Genomic DNA, 17,422 nt, shown 5'->3' with positions numbered 1-17,422 from the left:
CCAAGTGCTGGATTAAAGGCTACTGTCCGGCCATCTCCATTGGTTTTGAGACAGAGTTTCATGCAGCTCAGACTGGCCTCAAACATGGTCTACACCAGAACCTGGTTTTGAATTCTTTATCCCCCTGCTTCTGAGTGCTAGACTTATAACAGATACCAACATCTGGCCATGTTTAAAATCTTGATATAAAGATATTCACACTATTGTTCTTAATGATTAATTTTTGTTTGTGGGTGTTTTGCCTGTGTGTGTGTGTCTATACACCATGTGCGCAGTGCCCACAGAAGCCAGAAGAGGGCAACAGGCATTCTGTCTGGAAGTGGAGTTGCAGACAGTTGTGAACTATGTCATGAGTGTTAGGAACCAAGCCCTGATCCTCTGCTGAGCCATCTCTCCAGTCTTCTTGCTATTTTATTGTTTAAAAATCTGGGTGTAGGGTGGGCAGTGGTGGAACACATCTTTAATCCCAGCACTTGGGAGGCAGGGGCAGGTGGATCTCTGAATTTGAGGCCAGCCTGGTCTACAGAGTGAATTCCAGGAGCTACACAGAGAAACCCTGTCTCAATACACCAAAAAAAAAAAAAAAAAAAAAAAAGCCAGAAAATGTGTAAAACACTATAAACAGCCCAAACAGAGTAACAGAATGTAGGGAAAGAAAACTATGACATGCTTTTGGTAGAAATAATCTGACATACAAATTTACTTCTATCTTTTTTAAAGGGCAAGGCAGAATCACACTCCTTCATCGGTATCTCTGAAGACAGGCTCAATGCCAGAGCTTGGCTTGCTTTGCAAACTTCCAAAGAGGTGACCTTGGCAGCCTGGCAACCCCTTTGGGACTGGTGTAATGCCCTCAGGATTAGTGACAACCAATATAAGGCACAGGGGCTTGGGTTTGCCAGACCTCTTTGACCTGCTCCCAGCAGGCAACAGGTGACTTGGCTCGTCATCAGAAAGGGAGATTTCTAGTGGTGGAGCAGATGAGCTCGGCTAAGCTGTCCAGGCAGGCCTTCCTGCTCACCAGAGACGCCAGCAATGGATCTCCCGTCTTCAATCGATTCATTCGGTGGCGGTGACTCAGTGTACTAGGGTCCCATTGATTAAAATAGGCTGGGAAAATCGTCACTGGCTGGGGAAGGGAAGCTACTTTATTGCACTGACGGTCCTGTAAGAGAAAGGCAAAGCCTCGCACAGGGCCATCTGCTCTTGACAACAATCACTTCACTCTTGTCAGCTTTAGAGTCCAGGCATACTGCACCGAAAGAGTGCTGGGTGGCAACGAGGGCAGAGAGATGAGGATCCCCTCCTGGGGGTCCTGGGTCCAGGTCAAATCTCCTTCCAGTCCTAGCATCGTTATCTGTGGAAAGCAAGGGGGATGAAAAGACCCCGTTACTCACTGATGTGCTGGACCACAGCAGTGAGGACACTCTAGGGGGACATACAAGAGGAAGGAAGGAGTGAAAGCCTGCCTTATTTCTTTGCTTTTTCATAAAAGTTACATCTATCCAGGCATAGTGACGTAAGCCCAGAATCTTAGCACTGGGAAGGTAGAGACAGGAGAACCACAGGTTGAGGCTAACCTGAGCTGCATAAAGAACCTGGCTCGCCTTTGATCCCAGCACTCAGGAGGCAGAGGCAGGTGGATCTCTGTGAGTTCAAGGCCAGCCTGGGCTACAGAGTGAGTTCCAGGACAGACAGAGAAACCCTGTCTTGGAGAGAGGGAGGGAGAGAGAGAGAGAGAGGGAGAGAGGGAGAGAGAGGGAGGGAGAGAGAGAGAGGGAGAGAGGGAGAGAGGGAGAGAGGGAGAGAGGGAGAGAGGGAGAGAGGGAGAGAGGGAGAGGACCCAGCTCAACGAACGAACGAACAATAGCTGGGGCTGTATCAGTAGGAGTGTTTGCCGAAGCATGCACTGGGAAATAAAACAGACAAGTTATAGGTCAATAGGTCAATGGGCCTCCTTACCTTTGTGGTTGAGGTCGTTTGGGGGGATTTAAGGTTTATGATTCCATTTTCTGGCCAGTACAGAAAAGTAGCATAAACTGCTGAGTCTTTAGCAGTGTACCTGGGAACAAGAAACACCGTTGTCCACGGAATGTTGAGTGGTGTTCCTGACAGACCCTCAATCCCCTTTAGATAACTCACCCATTAAAGACCTTGTGTTCGTCAAGAGTACTAGGAAGTGAGAGTAAGGGAGGAAGGAAGGGGTCTAGAAAACTCTTTGAAATCCTCTATTATCCTAATCACCGGATTAAGGTTTCTTTAAAAATTAAAATTAACCCCTGGGCAGCAGTTTTCCAGACCTTCCCCTGTTGACTCAATAACTTTTGTTGCCAGGCAGATCTCTGTGAGTTCAAGGCCAGCCTGGTCTACAGAGTGAGATCCAGGACAGTCAGGGCAGTTACAGAGAAACACTGTCTCAAACAACAACAACCAAAAACCCCAAATCCAAAAAACAAAGACAAGAACTCCTGCTTGGTGTGGTGATGCACACATATAACCCCAGCTACTAAGGCAGGAGGATAGCTTGAGCCCAGGGGTTGGGCACAGCCAAGGAACATGGTGAGACCACGACCCACACAGCACCACCAAAGCATGAACTAGCTACTTCCCACTTACTAGGACTGAAGACACGTAACTTGTTAGTGAAATCTCCACTCCAGCTCCACGAGAAGACAGCAGAGGGTGTAACCAGGGGAACACACGCAATGGTGACATGCTCAGGAGAGAGGATGAAAACCACCTCACAGAAATTCATCCGCAAGAATTAACGTGTCCCAAGTGGGAAAGCGAGGTGCTCTGGTTGACACCGGCATCCTTTGACAGGAAGCTGAGCTCAGGCCTGCCACTCTGCTGGGTCCTCACACACATTATGTCACCTAGCCTGCAAAGCAAGTCTGGGAAGCTAAGTACCAGCACCCACTTTGCAGCTGAAGACACTGGGGTCCAAGATCAAAGAACTAGACCTAGAGGTGCAGGTACGAACAGGAAGAATTTAGGATGGAGGGTGGTTGGAGAGAGAACCCAGCTGGGACCTGAATTTTACAGCAAGAGGCAAGACAACCTCCAGCCTTGTAACCAGGATGGAGAGACCAGAGAGTGTGCCAGGTCATCGGGAGCCACAGACCTTGCCAGCACTCCTCACAAGTGTGATGTGCAACATACTGATAAACTGTCAAGTGTTGTTTGAGTCCACTTAGAAGCTGGCTCGGGGGCAGGCAATGGTGGCGCACGCCTTTAATCCCAGCACTGGGGCGGCAGAGGCAGGTAGATCTCTGTGAGTTCAAGGCCAGCCTGGTTTTATAAAGAGTTCCAAGACAGGGGGCTGGAGAGATGGCTCAGAGGTTAAGAGCACTGTTTGCTCTCCAGAGGTCCTGAGTTCAATTCCCAGCAACCACATGGTGGCTCACAACCATCTGTAATGAGATCTGGTGTCCTCTTCTGGCCTGCAGACATACATGCTGACAGAACACTGTATACATAATAAATAAATAAATCCTTAAAAAAATAAATAAACAAACTGTTAAGAGTTCCAGGACAGCTAGGACTGTTACACAGAGAAACCTTGTCTCAAAAAAAAAAAAAAAAAAGAAAAAGAAAAAAAAGAAGCTGCTTGGGGAAGTGGAGTGCCCACATCTCACACCTAAGCATGTTTGTCTCAAAGTGTCCTAAAGCCCCTTTTGTCAGGGGTTGGGCTGCCCCCTAACCCTCTGTCAGGGAGGGAAACAGCAGAACAGCCCAAGAGCAAAACCTTCGAGTCTCTGAGAACAGCTAGGTCAGCCATCTCCAACAGGGTCCCATTGTTTATCCTGATATAAAAGTGCCTGCAGGGGGAACAGGAAGCCGGAGGTTCAGCCATGGGCAGTTTAGTCCATGGAAAGAAAGTGCATTTGGAACTCCAGCCTCAACTTCCCCAGAGTGTCTCTACTGGGCACTCCAGCTGACTGCCTCAACTTCCCCAGTCCACTTCTGCTGGGTATTTGTGAGCCTCAGAGTCAGGTGATGTCAGTCTGCTGCTGTTACTTGCTTAGTTAGAGCCCCACTCTGCTCTGCCTAGGACCCACCCTCTAACAGGAGGAGCTCCAGCCATAAATCGGTTTCCCTAAACGATCTATTTCTGTTGGGCATTTTAAGTACCCAGCTTGATGATATTTTGCCACCCCCCGCCCATATATCCATCCATCCATCTACCATCTCTTGCTATTTATTCTTTTACGTTGGCTGTGCTCTCACACAGAACTGAAAACTCAGCTATCATCAAGCCTCCTCCTGACCGTACAAGAAGGTAAGACTCACCACACAATTGTCACGTTCTTTTCGGACTGCACTCTCCAGGGTTTGGAGGCATAGATGGCCTCCCCATTGATCTGCAGCCACTTGCCAACAGCAAGAAGTCTTTCTTGGAAGATGGGAACAATCAGTCCATCCTTAGTTGGCCCAATGTTGAGAAGATAGTTGCCTCCCAAACTTACTGTCTGAACCAATTCCTAAAGAGAGCAGAGACAAAAAAAAAAAAAAGCTGAGGCCTGACTACCAAGCCTGGCACGGTGTCAAGAATATGCAGACAGTAAGGGACACCAAGAGAAGAAAAGCCCTGGGTTCAATCCCTAGCTCTGCAAAGGGAAAACAGGAAGGTGAGTTGAACTTTAGAGCCATGCAGGACAGCTCACATCTTCCTAAGCTGCATCTGTCGGTGGCTCTCCATCCCACCACCCCAGCCCCGGTGAGCTGAGCACTCTTCTGTACCATAGTGCTCACACAGAGTCGTCCTGCCTACTGAATCACCAATTATAGTTCTGAGAAACTGGAACCACTCACGTGCTAACTGAAAACACTCCTGGAAGAGGTTGGACGATGATGGCCCAGAGGGTGAGTGCTTGCCTTATAAGCAAGAAGACCTGAGTTTATCCTCAGAATTCATGTTCAAACAAAACACACCCAAATCAACAAACACCAAAAAAATCTGGAGGTTGTGGTGTAGTGCATGCTTGTAATCTTCATCCTGGGGAGCAGAAACACAGGCTTGCATGGCTTCCTGGCCAGAGAGCCAGCTGAATGGCCAGTCCAGGCTGGTAAGAGATCTTGCCCTCCCTCATAGATGGAACCTGAGGAACTACACCTCAGGTTGTGCTGGTCAGAAACGCACATGCACAAATATGTGTACATATGTACACACACCCTTGCAACAAAGAAGAAAAAGGAAGGAATGTTCTGGAAAGAACACCTCTGTAGATAAAGCTTTCCCTGAGGCTGAGAAGATGGCCAAGGCCACCAAGATGAATGACCTAAGTTTGACCCCCAGGACTCACAGGATGGAAGGAGAGAAGTGGCCGTCAGGTTGTCTGCTGACCTCTACATGTGCACTGTGGCACACACTTGCCCCCACCCCAAAACAAATAAATAGATGTAATTTAAAAAGGTTTCAGCCAGATATGGTGGTGCATGCCTTTAATCACAGCACTTGGAGGCAGAGTAGGCAGATCTCTGTGAGTTCGAGGCCAGCCTGTTCTACAAAGCGAATTCCAGGACAGCCAGGGCTATGCCGAGAAAACTGTCTCAAAAAACAAACACACACAAAAGCCCCAACCTGCTTCTCTGTAACAGTGATGTTGACAATGTGCTTAGGAAAGGTTTGCCTCAGAGTCCTGTGGCTCTAGCAGGTTCTAGCAACCCTACTCCGAGTTAGAGGGCTACTTTGAGGTAAGCAGTTGAAACAACCAAGGTGGAGTGTGCTCTTACCTCAATGATTTCATTTTCATTGGCAATGGTAGACAAGGTCATGTCACGCCGATAGCCCCAGGACGACCTGTCCACGCTGGTGCACATCTCCCACTTGTGGGTTGGCAAGCTGTGTGGTGTGTATTTATCTTGACAGTTGTAGTATCCTCCGTGATGACAGGAGCAGTTCTGACCCCACCGGTCATTCACTACCACCTGATCCTAAGAGAAAGGAGAACGGGGTCAAAGGAGTACTTCCTGCTCCTTTATGCGATGCAGATGCATCTGGTGACACTATTGGGAAGGAAGAAGTTCGGGACTGCATTAGTGGTTTCCCCTGTGGCTATTTTGCTCTAGAGGGCACACATGGGAAGCCTGACAGTTTTGGTTGTCCTCATGAGGGCGGTGCTGATACACAGCAGGAGAAGCCAGAGTTGCTGACTACCGTCCTACAGTGTGGAAGACAGTGTTCAGACAAAGAAGCATCCAGCCTCTAATGTCCGCAATGCTTAAGTCCAGGAAGCCAGCCGAGAGGTGCACAGAGGGAGTGTGCTGGCGGCGGTTTTACAGGTTGTCTGGGGGGCTCAGGAGATGGGGGCTCAGTGGGCGAAGTGCTTGCTGTAAAAGCATGGGACCTGTAGCACTCATGGGACTGGAGAGATGGCGCATCCGTTAAGAGTGTTTGATGCTCTTACAAAGGCTGTGAGCTCGGTTGACATGGTGACTCACAACCTCCTGTAACTCCAGTCCCAGGATCCAACACCCTCTCCTGGCCTCCACTGGCTCCTGCACACACCTCAATCACGCAGACAAAACACCTATTCACACAAATAACAAAGTAATCTTTTAAAAATGTGTTTGGGGGGGGGGTAGGATTTAGCTCAGTGGTAGAGCACTTGCCTAGCAAGCACAAGGCCCTGGGTTCCATCCTCAGCTCAAAAAAAGAAGTGTTTGGAGGTCTGGTGAGATGGCTCCATGGCTAAGAGCAGTTGCTGCTCTCCAAGTGGACCTGGGTTTGTTATGGTGACCATAACCACCTGTAACTCTAGTTATAGGAGATCTGGTGCCCTCTTCTAGCCTTTGTGGGCTTTTGCATGCACACAGAACACAGAAACTTACACAGAGTAAATAAATAAATCAGAAAGTTGTATGGGTGTTTTGCTTGTCTGTGCACGTGTGCAGTACCCAGGACGGCCAGAAGAGGCCGCCCCCGCCCCCGCCGTGGGTTTTGTTGTTTTGTTTTTGAGACAGGGTTTTCATGTGTTGCCCAGGCTGCCCTGGAACTCACAGAGATCCTCCTGCCCAAGTGCTGGGAATAAAGGCGTGTGCCATCACCGCCTGGCTTTGCAGTGGTTTTTAAATACTTGTGGTTGACATTTGCTTGCTTCACCAATGCTACATCTTTATCTTTTTGTGACTCTCCTTACTCAGGCTCGTGTGGCTGTCATCTCATGCAGCAGATGACCTGGATCCATGGAGGCACAGACCAGAGGAGGCATGGACAAGGCTCCACAGACTTTCTTTGTTTGTTTCTTGAGACAGTCTCACTATGCAGCCCTGGGTAGCCTGGGAACTCACTGTGCAGACCAGGCTGGCCTTCAATTCACAGAGCTCTGCCTGTCTCCTGAACTGTAGGATTAAAGGTGTGCACCACCATACCTGGCCCATCTCAAGTCTTGATGGACGGTCAACTGCTCACTCATAACTATTTTTCTGTGGCCGAGACAGGGGTGCCATGGCGAATAACAGTGTTTGCCCTTTAAACTTTTGGTTTTTTGTTTGTTTTGGTTTTTGGTTTTTCGAGACAGGATTTCTCTGTAGCTTTGGAGGCTGTCCTGGAACTCACTTTGTAGACCAGGCTGGCCTCAAACTCACAGAGAGATCCACCTGCCTCTGCCTCCCAAGTCCTGGGATTAAAGGTGTGCGCCACCACCACCAGGCGCCCTTTAAACTTTAAGCAGAGACTTGAAGAGGAGACAGATGTGGAAAATTTAGACCCTGGCATTCTGTCAGTGTTAACTACCTGGGGATGAAATGCACATCTGGGAGTCCCCTGAGACTTGGCAAGTTCCTGAACACAAGCCTTGCATACGTTAACATGCTCTCCCAGTGAAGTACACCCTCAATCAGCATCCTTCACTCAGGGAAGGGTGTCTCTTTTCTCTCTCCTTTTCTTCCCATATCCTGATATACCATATCCTGGTAGTAATAACTACCCAATAAGACCCACACAGATAGGGATCCACCAGGGCATCTTCATCCAAGCTTAGTTTTGGTGTTTGTAGTTAAATCCAGGGCCCTCTGCATGCTATGCATGTGCTCTGCCACTGGGCTATACCTCCAACTACCAAAATGCTTTATACTTAGATTTTTTTTTCTTTTCTTTTTTAAAAAAATTTATTTATTTATTATGTATACAGCATGTATGTCTGCAGGCCAGAAGAGAGCATCAGATCTCATTACAGATGGTTGTGAGCCACCATGTGGTTGCTGGGAATTGAACTCAGGACCTCTGGAAGAGCAGTCAGTGCTCTTAACCACTAAGCCATCTCTCCAGCCCCCTAGATTTTTCTTTAAAATCTACAAATGTAGAGCATGTAAAATCTTTGACATTTTTTTTTTTTTCTGGTTTTTTCGAGACAAGGGTTTCTCTGTGTAGCTTTGCGCCTTTCCTGGATCTGGCTCTGTAGACCAGGCTGGCCTTGAACTCATAGAGATCCGTCTGGCTCTGCCTCCTGAGTGCTGGGATTAAAGGTGTGCACCACCACTGCCCAGCACCACATGGCAGACATTTTCTATCACAAAGATTAAGACTTCTGCCACACAAAAAAGTCCATAACACAAGATGCAAATATAGTTGTACTGACCGTGTGGAGAGTTTAACTAGCTAAGTACCCTTTAAGTTTTGGATATAGAGCTAGGAGTGGTGCCATCCACCCATAATCCCAGCTCTTGGGAAGCTGAGGCAGGAGGATTGCTGTGAGTTGCCCCTGCCATGGCCTACAGGCTGAGAGGACTGCCAAGTGTCACCATGCCCATCCTGCTCTCTCACCAGAACCAGTAATGAGTAAGTTAGGCGATCACCTACCTTGACAGGGCTGTCATTATAGAGCCAGGCAAGGAAAGCTGTGGAGTTCCAGTAAGTATCAGGACACTCCCACTCCCCATCAGACCAGATCAGGTCGGGCTTGTAGCTGGAAGACACGTGATCAGAGTGGTTTGCTATCTGCATCTATATCTAGTTCAGTCTTATGGTCAGAGTTTTGTAACAAATATTCAAACCTTAGAGACAGGAGTATGGCTCTGTGGTAGGGCACTTGTCTACCACACGTGAGGCCGTGGGTTCCATTCCTAGCCCACCAAAAAAGTCTCTTGATTGGAAAGTACCATAAAAATTACAATGCAGAAACTCAAGAGATAAGAAATCTAAAAGAGCCTCAGGGAGGGCATGTGGAGGGATGGCTGAGTAGGTAAGAGGCCTGGCTGCTCACCCAGAGGACCCAAGTTTGGTTCCTGCACCCACAAGGAGGCTCACCGTCCCCTGTAACTCAGTGCCCCAGGATCGGATGCCCTCTTCTGGCCTCTGTTGACACCAGGCATGCACAGAGTGCGTAGACACACATGCAGGAAAACAGCCATACATATAAAATAAACACTTTAATTAAGAAAGGAACTGCAGGGGTTGGTAAAGGGCTCCATATGTAAAGGCGCCTACTTGCCAAGTCTGACGACCTGAGTTCAGTCCCTGGGTCCCACTCCTGCAAGTGGTCCTCTGACCTCTACATGCATGGCACATGCATGCACACACACCCCCAAAGAAATTCAAATGCAATAGCAATAACAACAACAGTAACAAGAAACACATTGCTTCCGTACACTTCCCCTAGTCTCCCTGTTCCCCCTTTTAGAAAGGTAATCAGTATCTACAGTTTGCTTTCCTTCAAGGAACTAACTCCAATTCGAGGTGACGCTCACAGGGCTGGAGAGACTGCTCAGGGGGTGAGGGTGCTTACTGCTTGCAGAGGACCTGGGCTTGGTTCCCAGCACCCACATGGCGCTCACAACCACCTGCAACTCTCATTGCAGGGAATCGATGCCCTCTGGCCTCCTTGGCCATGCAGACTACACACAAATAATAAATACGTCTGGAAAAGAGGTTGGTGCTTGGGCAGGCCAGATGGCCTCTCCAGTCTGATGACCTGAGCTTGATTCCCCGAATGCACAAGGAGGAGAGCTGACCTCCACAGTCGTTCTGACTTCCATGTGTGCTGGGGCACATATGTGCCCCTATAATACACACTCATGGATACGAAATAATAAAATGTCATTAAAAAACAAGAACAGCTGGGCAGTGGTGGCGCAAGCCTTTAATCCCAGCACTTGGGAGGGAGAGCCAGGCAAATTTTTGTGAGTTGAGTTCAAGGTTAGCCTGGTCTACAAAATGAGTTCCAGGACAGCCAGGACTGTTATACAGAGAAACCCTGTCTTAAAAATTCAAAAACAAACAAAACAAAAACAATAACAGTGGTCATGGCCTGGGGTGTATAGTTCAGCGGCAGAGCACTGCCCAGCATGTTCTAAGACCTGGGTCCTGTCCTCAGGACCAAAAATAAAAATAAAAAATAAAAAAAGCCAGGTGTAGTGGCTCATGCTTGTAATCATAGCACTTGGGAACCTGAGTCAGGAGATTACAAATTAGAGGCTAGCCTGGGCTACACAGTGAGCCCCTGGTGTCCCAGAAGTACAAAATGAAGATGTCTGCTTATGACACTGATCTGTTCTTGGCAGCTACCGAGTTCTGCTGGAAAGGCCTTTCGGGGCCTGGTGCACCTTCTACATCCTTACTGTTGTGAGCCTAGTGTGTATAATAAACGTGACAGTCTAAGATAAGCATCATTATGCACGTTTCAGTACCATGGATTTGAAGGTGCTGGAGCTCACATGTGAACTTGCTCAATGACAGACCGTCACTGCCCTTCACAGTGAGGCCAGTCTCAAGAAACAAAGCCTTCTCTAAGGCTAGAAGCTAAGAGAGTGGTCTCTTCCACTGTGTGTGGTCAAATGCGCTAGGCAGCATACCTCGTCAGTTCCCATGATTACTAACTCCAGGTCCAGGGATAAAGAAGAGGCCAGGGCTGGGCAGTGGTGGCACACACCTTTAATTCCAGTACTCAGGAGGCAGAGGCAGGCAGATCTCTGTGAGTTCAAGGCCAGCCTGGTCTACAGAGAAAATTTTAGGACAGCCCTGTCTCAAACAAAGAAACAAATAAACAAACATAACTCCCCCCTCCCCAAAGAAAGTGTATGAGGGAGACTAAGCAATTTTTTTCTAAGCCACCCAGCTTATAAAAGAAAAAAGCCAGGCTAGAGAAATGACTTAGAAGTTAAGAGCACTGGCTGCTCTTCCAGAGGTTCTGAGTTCAATTCCCAGCAACCACATGGTGGCTCACAACCATCTATACTAAGACCTGGTGCCCTCTTCTGGCATACAGGCAGAACACTGTATACATAATAAATAAACAAATAAAATCTAAAAAAAAAAAAAAAAAAAGCCATTGGGTGGTGGTAGCACAGGTCTTTAATCCTAGCACTAGGGAGGCAGAGGCAGCAGGATCTCTGAAGTTCGAGGCCAGCCTTGTCTACAGAGCCAGTTCCAGGACAGCCAGAGCTACACAGAGAAACCGTCTTGAAAAACCAAAGCAAGCAAAGAAACCGCACACAACCAAACGAAACATATAATGAAAGCGGGGCAAAGAAGCCGCCTTCGGCCGCTAGGGTCCCTCATCCAGCGGTGGCTCCCGGATGTCACAACGGAAAAGCCTATGAACGGGCTGGGGAGGGAGGGGGCAGGCTCAGTGGGTGGGAAGTACTTGCCACCAAGCCAGATGACCCGAGTCCGACCCTTGGGGTCCACAGGGTAGAATGAGAAAACTAACCTCCCCGTACACGTGTTGTGGACATCGTCCCCACTAAATAACGAAAGTGAAAGTGAACGTGGGCAGATTAGCAACAAATTCCAGTTTGAGAATGGCGACACTGGATTCAACAGTGGCTCCCCTTCCTGTTCCCAGCACTGGGACAATGAGAGAGATCTGAGCCCCAGACCAGACGAGACAGTTCTCACTGAGCAGGATCTGTGCTCAGGATGCTCTGTGTACAGCCTGTGATCGAGAAGGGGCCAGTGCCTCTCTCTAAGGTCCTGACTAGCGACAATGGCAAGCGAGGAGGGCACCTTGATGCACTGCCACCTGGGTTCCCTGTGACTGCAGCAGCTTAGTAAGTGACCCCGGTCCAGAAGTCCTGAGAGGTGGGAGGGGAAACATGCTGAGCATTCATACAAACATCAGTTTTATGATTTTGATGCCTTACACTGCAGCCTCTGGCTGGAGCCCTCTAACCGCATCCTGGAGGCCGCTCTGACCTCAAACACAAGTTGTCAGGCCCCGGCCCCTCTGTTTCTCACCTGTTAACAAGGTCATACAGCTCTGGCATTGTTTTGGCACTGACAAAATGCTGAGTTTTGAAGCCGTTCTTCTTATCAAGCAGGTAGAGTGGATGGAACCATTCCAAGAGAGAGTGGTAGAGGCCATAGCGTAAGTTCCTTAAACAGAAAAATACAACAGCAGCTGGCATTAGGCAGAGAAAAAATAAGGCTGGGTGTGGCATCGGCACTTAGGAGGGGGAGTTAGGAAGATCAGGAGTTCAAGGTCATTCTTGGCTACCAAGTGGGCTTAATGTCAGCCTAAGCTATTGGAGATCTTTTATTTAATAGACTTTTTTTTTTTGAGACAGGGTCTTACTATGTAGCCATGGCTGGCCTAGAACTGTATATATAGACCATGCTAGCCCCAAACTTCCAGAGATCCACCTGCCTCTGCCTACATAGTGCTAGGATTAAAGGCACATGCCACCACACTTGGCATATATTTCATTTTTTAAAATCTTCTTTTTTTATGGTGCTAGGAATCAAACCCAGGGCCTCAGCTATGCTAGGCAAGCATTCTGTCATAAGTTATACCCCTCTCCCTATTAAATACTTTTTTAAAGAACTAGAAGAAAGGCGTTTGAAGGTTCCTAACAAACAAATGACAAATGATTAAGAAGCTAGAAATGCTAATTACCCTGATTAGTTCATTATACACTTTGAGTATGTCACACTGTACCTCAAAAGTGTACAATTACTACAGTTCATTAAGACATGGTGTTACGTTGACATTATAATGCAGGTAATGAAGAAAACAACATAGCAAAGCACAGGTAAGAACTGGAGAGGAGGCTTTCAGCATGTGACTCGGGGGTTAACCACTTACAAAGACGCTACCAATCCAGCCTACTGAGGCTGGGCATGTTGCCACAGGCCTGGACCCCAGGACCGGGAAGGCAGAGGCAAGAGAATTGCTTCAGGTTAGAAAGCAGCCTGGTCTGCATAGCAAGTTCCAAGCTCTTCAGGGATACAGAACAAGGCCCTGTCTTGTAAAACCAAACCAAACCAGAGGAAAACCACTACTTCCAAAGTCCATATCTTATCCCCGTCTAAGATAGACGGACATTTCCTGCAGGGTTTTTGGTCAAGTGCTTCACGGGGCACAGAACCCTGAGCCGGTTAAAGGTACAGGCAGTCCACTGGACTTTGTAAGCTGTGGCCTCCGTCTCAGCTCTCAACATGTTCCACAAGACAGTGCTTGGCAATGTATGACACAAGGCATGGCTGGGTTCCAATCACACTTGATGGTTTTCACAAGCAGGCAGTCAGCCTATCCCTCATACAGGAACAAGTCACAGCCAAAAGTAATTTTCTTTCTTAACGGCAAAGCACAGCCAGCCAGCAGGGTTCCAAACCTGAGTCCAAGTTCCATCCCACGGCCAGTGGCTGAGAATGGGGCTGTGTTACAGTTTGCGTCTGCAATGTCTCCCCCAGGCTCATGTTTTGAAGGCTTGTTCCCTGGCTGATGGTACTATTTTGGGAATCTGCCGAACCTTTACAAGGTGGGACATGCTGGCAGGAGTGAGTGGGTCACGAGGGCTCTGAAGGACACACTGCCTGTCATCCTGTCTGCTCCCTCCTCATGTTAGATAAATAAATAACCTCTACCACAGTGTGTGGCTGCCATGAATCCAGGTGCCCCACCATGGTGGACCGAAACCCTCTAAAAATCAACTTTCCTTCCCTGAAGTTGTTTCTAACAGGTATGGCGGTCACTGACACAGAAGTAACTAATACATTCAGTGGAAGAGCAACCGCTTAATATTCATGAGGTCTTGTGTTCGTCAGCTCCCAAACCCAAAACCATTCTATCTCTGCCACGCCCTACTGTTTCTATATTGAGAAATTAATTCCTACTGTTATTTTTATTTAGCCCTTTGAGATACAATCTTCTGTAGTCCAGGCTAGCCTCAAACTCAGTCTATATCTAAGGCCAACCTTGAACTCCTGACCCTACTGCCTTTGCCTCTCAAGTGCTAGAATCACCCAAATGCGACCAGCCGTTATCAGAGCTTGCCCTCAGGCCTGAACAGCTCTGTGCTGGGTGGGTGCTGGTGGCTACTGAGGAGAGAAAGGTGAGACCCAGTCCCTGGCCCGTCACATACTGGAAAAGGCTCTAAACTGGGAAGTGATGGCTCAGGCCTTTAATCCCAGCACTCAGGGGGGGGAGGCAGGTGGATCTCCGTGAGTTTGAAGTTAGCCTGGTCTACAGAGTGAGTTCCAGGATAGCCAAGGCTACACAAAGAAACTCTGTCTTGAAAAAACAAACAAAACCAAAAGAAAGGAAGAAAAGGCTCTGTATTCCAAGTTTCCATGGGAATCCGTAGCAGGCTGCAAATGGACCATCAAAGTCTGTGCTGAGTGTCCTCCACCCCACTGTGAACTTTTTCCATTGCATCACTATGGACCTGTGAAAACTGCCAAATCTCAAACCCCAAGTCTGGGAGCCTTCCTTCTCACTGGCTAAATATGTCCCCCCCCCCCCCCCCCCCCGCAGACAAACAAGACGAGACCCATCTGGAGGGATGGGTGGTTAAGACGGTAGAAAAGCTAGGTGTCTACAGACACGCACCTCTTCCGAACAGCAGCTCCCAACTCACCAACCAAATCTCGATGGGGCCCCACATCCTTTGAGTTCCAGTTCCAAGACACAGGACTTGGCCAGTTTGTGAAGCCTTCATGATGCTTTGTGGTCAGGACCACATACCTGTAGACATCAAAAGCAAATAAAAATAAAGGAAGCAGGCAGTGACCATAATCCTGACCTTGCCCAGTATGGCAGAAAGATCTCAATGATAGGAAATGTACTGGAGTGAGTCACTACAACAACCAAGATGTTTTCACGGTGACAATACTCCCTTGTAGGTATGACTCGATAATGGAAGGAGGCACTGGATCCCCACAGGGGAGGGAAGGGTGGCAAGACAAAATTGTGCAGCTTGGCTCACAGACTCAACCCTTCTGGGCGTAAGTAATGAACTTTCTTCAACCCTCTGCCCTATTCTATTGGCAAGAGCAGATGACAGACAGAAGCTGCTTGATTTAAAAACTAGTCCTTCTGGGTATGGCTTGCAGACCTGGGTGCAGTGGTCAAGAGCCTTCACCTGCATCCAGGTCACGAGATCTGCAGTCTAGGACACCAGGCTCCTTCCTCTCTGGGCTGGTGACCTCATTCACAAAACAGGGAGTCTGGAAAGAGGCTGGAGTTCACCCTTTTTATTTGCAAATTAATCTCAGAGAGGTTCTCTAAAAGATAGACTCCTGTTTCCTCAAGACTTGTATTTCTGTAATGGCATGTAATAGCAAATAGTTTTTTGTTTGTTTGTTTGTTTTGTTTTTGTTTTTCGAGACAGGGTTTCTCTGTGCAACAGTCCTGGCTATCCTGGAACTTGCTTTGTAGACCAGGCTGGCCTCAAAATTCACAGAGATCCACCTGCCCCTGCCTCCCCAGTGCTGGGATTCAAGGCATGCACCACCATACTTATAATGGCAACTACTATACTGCGTTTCCCTTCAGTACAAAAAACAACCAAAAACCAAAAACCAAGGTCCAGAGCAAACTGAAACCTGGAGGATGGCAGAAACATCAGTGGGAGAGTGGAGGGCTGCTGCCCTAAGCCTTCTAGAAACAGAAGCCTTCCCGCCACCATCTTACTACCTTACCTGCTGCCTTCCCAGTGGCCAGACCCATCAGTCCCGAGGACAGCCAAAATTCTCTGCCTTAGGGCTCTCAAAACAGACTTCCTCTGGAAGGTTCTGCCCAAACAACCCCATCCCTCCTTAGAGTTCGACCACAAGGAAGTGAGGTGAGGGAGAACCCCAAACTCCCATCCTTCTCCATTTAGAGACACAGGGCTACAAGGAACTCAGGCGGCTTCGTTTTTATAACCTTCCACAGACGCCGCAGGTAGCCTAAGGTGACGACTGGCCCAGGTCTACAACTGACAGGAATCCAGGCTGTGTTCTAGCCCTTTTAGAAGAGACGCCGGGTGTAGTGTGGCTCTGGTCTCTCTCCATACAGTTATAGAACCCAGTGCTTTCCCGCCTTCATTTTTAAAACTAATCCCCAGCTGGACTCCCTTCTTTAGCATTAATACTCCATCCTCCAGGCCCGCCTCGCGCCCGGCCCGCACTCACTTGGCCCCCGCAGCCTGGAAGAGTTCGGCCCACTGGTCCGGGTGGAAGAAGCGCGCCGTGAACTGCGGTCCGAAGTCGGCGTAGCTGAAGCCGGGCGGGTAGTTTTTTCTCATAAAGCGCTCATAGGCTGGATTCCGTTCGCCCTGCCAGTGCCACCAGAACCACTCGCTGCCCCAGGCGGGCACCGAGAACACCCCCCAGTGCACAAACACCCCGAACTTGGCCTCGTCAAACCATCTCGGCAGTGGCCGAGAGTCCAGGCTCTGCCAGTCCGCGGTGTAGCGGCGCTGGGCCACTGCCTGGGCCGCAGCAGCCAGCTGCAGCAGCAGCAGCAGCGACGTGATACCCACCACCCGGCCTTCACTTTTCAGCTCCCACATCCCTGCTTCCGTGCCCGCACCGTCCCTCTTAACGCGCAGGCGCCGTCCAGTAGCTCCGCCTCTCAGAGTGACGATTGGCTCGGAAGGGGAAAGGGGCGGGGTCAATCTTGAGGTCCCGTGTGCGGTCTGAGGCGCCATCTCTGGAGCGCCCTCTGGCGTTGAATGAGAGAAGGACGCAAAGAGGCGTTGACAGCTTTGCGCTATTGAATTTAAACTCCATAGTCTCCGCTAGGGACTTGATTGCCCGGTTCCCGGAAGCGGGAAAGTGCAGAGAAAAGGGAGTAGCCCACGTTATTGCCCTAATCCTCGGGAGAAGGCTGAAAACGGATTGTTTTATTTAGTGGCTAATTAGGAGCCATGGTTTCTTTGCCGGCAGGTGGCGCTTAGCAGATTGCCGAGTTGCTTAAGATAGAGAAATAACGAGGTAGAAACTTTTATGAAGAAATGGCTGCTGAAAGAGGAAGGGCAGACGTCGTTATTTTGGCCTGTCTCTTGTTTATTGAACTTACTTTGAGAACTCTGAGGCATTTCAACATTTTAATTTAATTTTAAATTGTAACTTAATTTTATTTTGAGATGGGGAGCGTGTCTCATGCAGCTCAGGCTGGTCTCCAACTCACAGCTAGGATGACCTTGATCCTCCTGCTTCTACCTCTGAGTGCTAGTATTACTGGTCGGAACGGCACCACCACTCCTGGTTTTATGC

The 17,422-nt window shown here is 48.8% G+C and overlaps 1 protein-coding gene across 1 annotated transcript; it reads right to left on the bottom strand.

Annotated features, from left to right (window-relative positions):
- Nucleotides 1-676: 676 nt before the first annotated feature.
- Nucleotides 677-16,760, bottom strand: Fuca1 (alpha-L-fucosidase 1). The gene is made up of 8 exons (XM_036180057.1): nt 16,337-16,760; nt 14,772-14,906; nt 12,179-12,316; nt 8,804-8,909; nt 5,737-5,937; nt 4,294-4,484; nt 1,963-2,062; nt 677-1,357 (listed from the first exon to the last, which is right to left on the bottom strand). The coding sequence occupies exons 1-8, from the start codon at nt 16,714-16,716 to the stop codon at nt 1,217-1,219; spliced, it is 1,392 nt and encodes a 463-aa protein (XP_036035950.1). The 5' UTR covers nt 16,717-16,760; the 3' UTR covers nt 677-1,216.
- Nucleotides 16,761-17,422: the final 662 nt, after the last annotated feature.

Source organism: Onychomys torridus, chromosome 2 (genome assembly GCF_903995425.1).
Source record: "Onychomys torridus chromosome 2, mOncTor1.1, whole genome shotgun sequence".
NCBI classification, from domain to species: domain Eukaryota; kingdom Metazoa; phylum Chordata; class Mammalia; order Rodentia; family Cricetidae; genus Onychomys; species Onychomys torridus.
This window is presented reverse-complemented; position numbering and strand designations above follow the sequence as displayed.